The 6,088-nt window shown below is 45.6% G+C and overlaps 1 protein-coding gene across 1 annotated transcript; it reads left to right on the top strand.

Moving 5' to 3' along the window:
- The first annotated feature begins 3,748 nt into the window (after window positions 1-3,748).
- On the top strand, window positions 3,749-5,729 carry neurog1 (neurogenin 1). The gene is made up of 2 exons (XM_030367514.1): window positions 3,749-3,910; window positions 4,036-5,729. The coding sequence occupies exon 2, from the start codon at window positions 4,052-4,054 to the stop codon at window positions 4,850-4,852; it is 801 nt and encodes a 266-aa protein (XP_030223374.1). The 5' UTR covers window positions 3,749-3,910; window positions 4,036-4,051; the 3' UTR covers window positions 4,853-5,729.
- The last annotated feature ends 359 nt before the right edge of the window (window positions 5,730-6,088 follow it).

The following is a 6,088-nucleotide window of genomic DNA, read 5'->3' as shown; positions in this document are numbered from 1 at the left end:
GGAGGAGGAGGAGGAGGACGGGCGCTCTGTTGTATACTGTCCGCTTCATGCCAGCCCTGTATCACTGGCGATATGCGTACAAACGGTCTGTTGTGGTCCGTTAGGGTTGTGATTATATATTTTGCATAGTTACCTTCAGTTTTTATTTGAATCACGGGAAGACTTGATGGGGGAGAGAATGAATGCACGACAATGACTGGTTTCCTGACTGAAGATAATAGTGAATAGATGAGAAAATATGGGTGGTTTTGTGAATCATAAAAAACAGGAGAAAAACAGCTCACAAAAGGAGATGTTATATGGTGACAAGAACCATAATAATGATTATAATGATAATAATGGTTATAATGATAATGATAATAATAATATTTTTTTTACTAAATTAATTATCTATAATAATAATATATATAATACAATAATTCTTCTTGATATAATATATTTTAGTTAGTCTTCTTATTAATAATAGGATAATATTTTATAATAAAATCCACAATTGATCAGTTACTCCGGTATTTTTGGGGGCACTTCTGCTGCGTGCGTCACCGTTTTTAGGTCTTTTGCGACAGAAACGCAACACAGCAAGATTGATCTAACACAACTTCTGGAAGATATATATTTTTGTATCAGGGTAAGTTGTAAACGCGGATTTTGTTTTCTTTTTCTCCCGCTAATGCCTTCACAAAGATGAAGGAGCGCTTTGAGACGCGAGAGTGGTATCTCCTTTACAACCGAGGCACTGGAGTAAGGAATTAATTACCATTCAAAAGTAATGGGCCTATTCCTCACTGCTTGAGTTTCTAACGGGGGGTGGAGGGATGTGGGGGTGACTGGCATTGGGCCTGCCTCAACGCCAAGGGAAAGGATTAGAGCACGGATTACCATCTGAAAACTCCTACGAGACTTTCTGACTCAAAGATCTTTCTCGGACAGTAATCGCGTTAATACCCGGGGATTAATGCTTTGGCAAAATGCAAAATTGAATTTTAATTCAGCTTGCATAAATAGATATGAAATAAATTGAGAATGGGCCGCAGAAGAATGGACGGACTCCATTCCCCACACGTCCAGTGTAGTTGAATGGAGGCATTAGGATAGTGTGTATGGGCCTATACCAGCCGATGGCTGCACCTTGCACTTGCTGTATATGTTGCAAAATAAGAGCCGTTTCAGCACCTGCCATGCAAATTCATAAAGCAGAATTCTATTCCAGCAGCTGAAGCATGAAATTAGGTTGTATGTGTGATTAAATTCGATTCAGTATCAATAGATGTTTAAATAAAATCGCTCTAATACGATTTGTTGTCCTATGTTCGGCCTATAGGCGTCATGGGAATGCATGGTGATTTATATATTTTATGCTTACTTTCTCGGGAGAGAGACTTTTTTTTGTAAGGGGATGCGTGGTGGTTTTGGGGGGGGGGGGGGGGTAATTCCGCTGTTTCATTTTCTCACGTGTTCGTGCTATTGAAATGCAATCACATCTCGTGCACTTGTGCCTAATCCTGTCAGAGCATCGCCCTGGTAACCCCTCTCAAGTGTGGACAGAAGACGGCCTTTCTCCCCCCCCCCGCCCGCCCCCCCAAAAGGCCCTTTTCTCTCCCTTCTACCCCCCAGAACAAGGACGTGCCTCCGTCGCTGCGGAGCGGCTCAAACACACGCTCGAGCTGGAAAAAAACACGATGAAATCCAGCCAACCAAAGTTGTAAAACAGTTACACCTTTATCGCTTTATAAGAGCAACGATCGGGGTCCGTCGTCCTGGGCCGTGACGGGCCCTAACATGCAGGGGGGGAATAATTAAAAGCCCGTCAAGCTGTTGCATGCCTTTGAAGTGATTTTATTTAACCAAGAGAAGTTGGTGGTTGTAATAATAAAAATGGATCTCCTCCCCCTCCGCGTGGCGCGGCAGGCTCGGGACGGTGGTCCGGGCTGTGAAGTGTCTTTAAGTCCTGTTCTCTCCTCCCTCTAAAGAAACCATCATTCGTTTAATCAGCGCCCCGGTTTTCAATTTATAACCCCGGCATGCGCGAACGATACAACCAAACTAGATTTCATCAACCTGCTGTAGAACGCAAGCGCGTTAAAAACAAGTGGGCATATGGGCAGGTATGTGGTGCGGGCTGATTTGTGTGACTCCGCGGAGGAGAGAGAGACGGGCCGTGTTTTGTTCACCCCGAGACTATTTGAATAAGAATAATGCCAATAGAGTGGCTCAGGCAGAAACAAACCAAGCACAAAGGCGCAGAGGAGCCGAATTTGGACGAGGGACAACGTGTATAGAAGTGAAAAGAAGTGAGGGGTAGACGTGCACAATGGAACAATTCACCTTATAATCGCTTTGATATATTATACATGGCTGAATACTCTAAACATTGTGTAATTATTTATAAATGACTGTCCCCCCGACTCCTCATAATGGAACGCGGAGAAAAGCGCCACAGGTCTCTGGACTAACTATTTCTAAATAGTGGCCCCGGTCACCTTCTCCAAAGAGGGACGAGGTGCTGTAAATGGAATAAATTGAATAATTAATGGAAATGGTGTGGCTGTCTCATAAAGATGTCTTTAAAAACACTTGGAGAGAATTGGCCAATGCACTGGCCGGACATTTTAATGGCCGCGTCCAACAATGGTGGGAATATTAAAGAAGGATGGGTGGAGAAACTGTGTAGATGGAAAAAAAAGAAGCAAAAAGATGTATAGATGAAGCTGCTTTAAAAAATCTAGTCCTATCAAAATTAAACAGTAGACCAGTGTGGTAGTTAAACTTTTGCCCCGCAAGCACACACACACACACACACACACACACACACACACACACACACACACACACACACACACACACACACACACACACACACACACACACACACACACACACACACACACACACACACACACACAAGCACACAAACGGCCGTGAGAAAGAGCAGATAGAAATGGAAAAGTATGAAATGTTTTTTATAATTATCGAGTTTCATCATAACAAAATGCAGTCGGATTTGGGGGGAACATGGATGATGTCTTCTTCTCATCCGCAATTATGAACGTTTGTGTGGGTCTATGTTCTTAAAGTATTTTGTGTAGTAATAAAACACTTTGAATATATTCCAGTGTAAAAACAATTAAAAAAATTGGCTCGAGTAAATAGTCCTTGTTTTGATATGAATTGTACACGGAGATCGTTCTGTTTGACAAAGAAGAGTTGAGAAGAAGGATAAATTTGAGGCAAACTTAGAGATGGAGGAGATTGTAGAACCCCCCATAGTGTTTGGAGCGTGTCCCCGGACATGCGACCCCGGGGTTTTCTCCCCCCTCTTTTGGTCTTCTTTCATTTAAGTATACAGGTTTTTTCTAACTTGGAAAAGTGGGCGTGGTCTGTCTACACTACAGCAACAGTTCTGATCGCGTGGCCGGGCAGCGGGCCCGACGCTCTGATTGGTTGCCGGTGATTACAGGCACGCTTCATTATGCTAATGAGACGGTGCGGCGGCACGGGGCAGACGTGACGCGCCCCATTCATCCATCCCACACACACACACACACACACACACACACACACACACACACACACACACACACACACACACACACACACACACACACACACACACACACACACACGCACACGCACACGCAAACACACGAAAACACACACATGCCACAGCAGGGGTGGGAGGGAGAGGGGGGGGGGGGGTTATACGTCCAGGGTATATAAGAAGAGTGAGGCCAGTCGTGTGCCAGGCTCACTGGATAGCACGAGCTCAATCAAGAGCAAAGGAAAAAAAGACGCAAAGACGCGTGCCTTATACTTCACTCTTTACGCACCAAGAAAAAAAAAAGCCTTCCTTTTAGGGAACTCTGTCTCTGCTGGCGAGAAAACTTCCTACTTCAACCACTATCATCCAGAGGTAGGTTCAAAGACACTGCGTGTTTATCTGCTACACAGCTTGTTGTCATTTAAATGCGAGTGATTCTTTTTTAACATTTTTGCGCAGTTTTTTTAATATTGTCTTCTTTTTTTTACTTGTTTCAGAAAGCAAAACCTCACGATGGACAGCGTGTACTCCGACATCGACAGCAACAGCTGCGACTTCTCGTACGGCGCTCCGAGCGACGATGAGAACTCGGGCTCGTGCAGCATGCGCTCCGAGTCCCCCGCGTCCTCCTGCACCGGGAAGCCCGGCTCCCCGTCCGACAGCGACCTCGGCGGTCTCCTCCACGTCGGAGGCCAAGGAGACGTCGAGCAGCAGCAGCAGAAGAAGAAGAGGCGCCGGGGTCGCGCACGCGGCGATGGCACAGTGATTGTGGTGAGGAAGAACCGGCGTGTAAAGGCGAACGACCGCGAACGCAATCGCATGCACAACCTGAACGACGCGCTGGACACGCTGCGCGGAGTGCTGCCCGCCTTCCCGGACGAGACCAAGCTGACCAAGATCGAGACGCTCCGCTTCGCGCACAACTACATATGGGCACTGTCCGAGACAATCCGCATCGCCGACCTCCAAGCGAGCAACAAGGCGGCCGGCAGGGCTCCACCTGTCAACGGGGACATGTCACTTCTGATGCTGCCCAACCTCAGCTGCATCACCGACGAGAAGAATCCAGCGAGCGAAGCCTGCTCCTGGAGCTCCGCCGTCTCCGCCTCCGCCTTGGCCTCCGCCTCCTCCCCCTCCTCCTCCTCCGCCTCCTCCTCCCCAGCCTCTTCTACCTCCTCCCCGGCTTCCTCCTCCTCATCCCCGGCTTATTGCACTTCCAACCCGAGCAGCCCGCTCGGCGCGCAGGACTACGGCTTCATGCAGAGCGACTCGATCTACGGCTACCACAGCCACTTCGTGCCCGTCGTCTACTAGGAGGAAGGCCGTACTTGGACTGGATGGACAGTCCGCGGACCGCTTCGTGTGCGCAGATGTATCATGATAAGAGAGTCAGAACCGGAGGCCGCCGGCGAGGAAAGGAAAATAACGGACAGAAAAAAACAAACCACTGTTTGCCTTATGGAAGGCCACTCGAATGTGGCTTTTTTTTATATACCGATTTTTATTCATTTAATTTGATTTGCTATTTACTTGTTTCTATACACAATAATTGTTAATGAGAATAACTTAATTTCTGTTTTTTATCTATAGTTTGTTTTGTATGTTTTGTATTTTCTCCAAAACCTTTTGCACTTTTCCCCCAGCGCAAACGACAACGTAGGCAACTAGTTCACAAAGATGTGACCTCGGTCCTCCATTAGATGAGTATTATGAATCACAGACAGAGAAGGAGACTGATTTGTTTTTGCAGAGCGAGGTGAAAAGTCAATTTTACAATTTGTAGAGTGATAATGAGTGATAATGCAGAAAAACGAGCGTGGAAATTCGGTCTCAACGCTTTGACAACGAACTGAAAGGCCATCAGAAGACAAGGAGCTCCCCTCATGCATTATGTATTCACACACACACACACACACACACACACACACACACACACACACACACACACACACACACACACACACACACACACACACACACACACACACACACACACACACACACACACACACACAATTCAAAGACTCAATACCATCGTCAAGAGGCGTGGGTGGATCGTCCGTATAATTTGCTAGGGTTGTTCTTTTATTTATTCGACTGTTTTTGCTCACTTGACATATGAAATTGTACTTTGTATATAGAGAGATTATTATTCTATTTACAACGGAACTTTGGTGCTGACAGCCATATTTCTACGAAATAAAAATATAACGTTTCTAAAAAAAACACATCTGTTTCCTTTGCTCTTTTACCTTTCATCTTTCAGGGCTATATTTGATTGAGAAGAAATAATATAACAGATAATAGCCTAGTTAGTTTACATGATATTTATCTGAAAGTGTATTCACAGTCATTCAGGATATATAAACAAAAGAAAAAAGCAAAACACCCCGACAAAACAAAACTAGAACAAAAGAATGCACAGGTCCACGCGCAACTATTGTCATAATTGGGGCCTAATAGGTTTATAGGCTCAGGCTGCTCCGCGCATTCGTGCATGCATCAGAGGACAATGGACTCGCAACGCATTAATAAGATAACGGTTTATAC

Source organism: Gadus morhua, chromosome 10 (genome assembly GCF_902167405.1).
Source record: "Gadus morhua chromosome 10, gadMor3.0, whole genome shotgun sequence".
In the NCBI taxonomy this organism is placed as follows: Eukaryota; Metazoa; Chordata; class Actinopteri; order Gadiformes; family Gadidae; genus Gadus; species Gadus morhua.
Note: the sequence above shows the minus strand (reverse complement) of the source record. Positions and strands in the feature narration are given on the sequence as shown.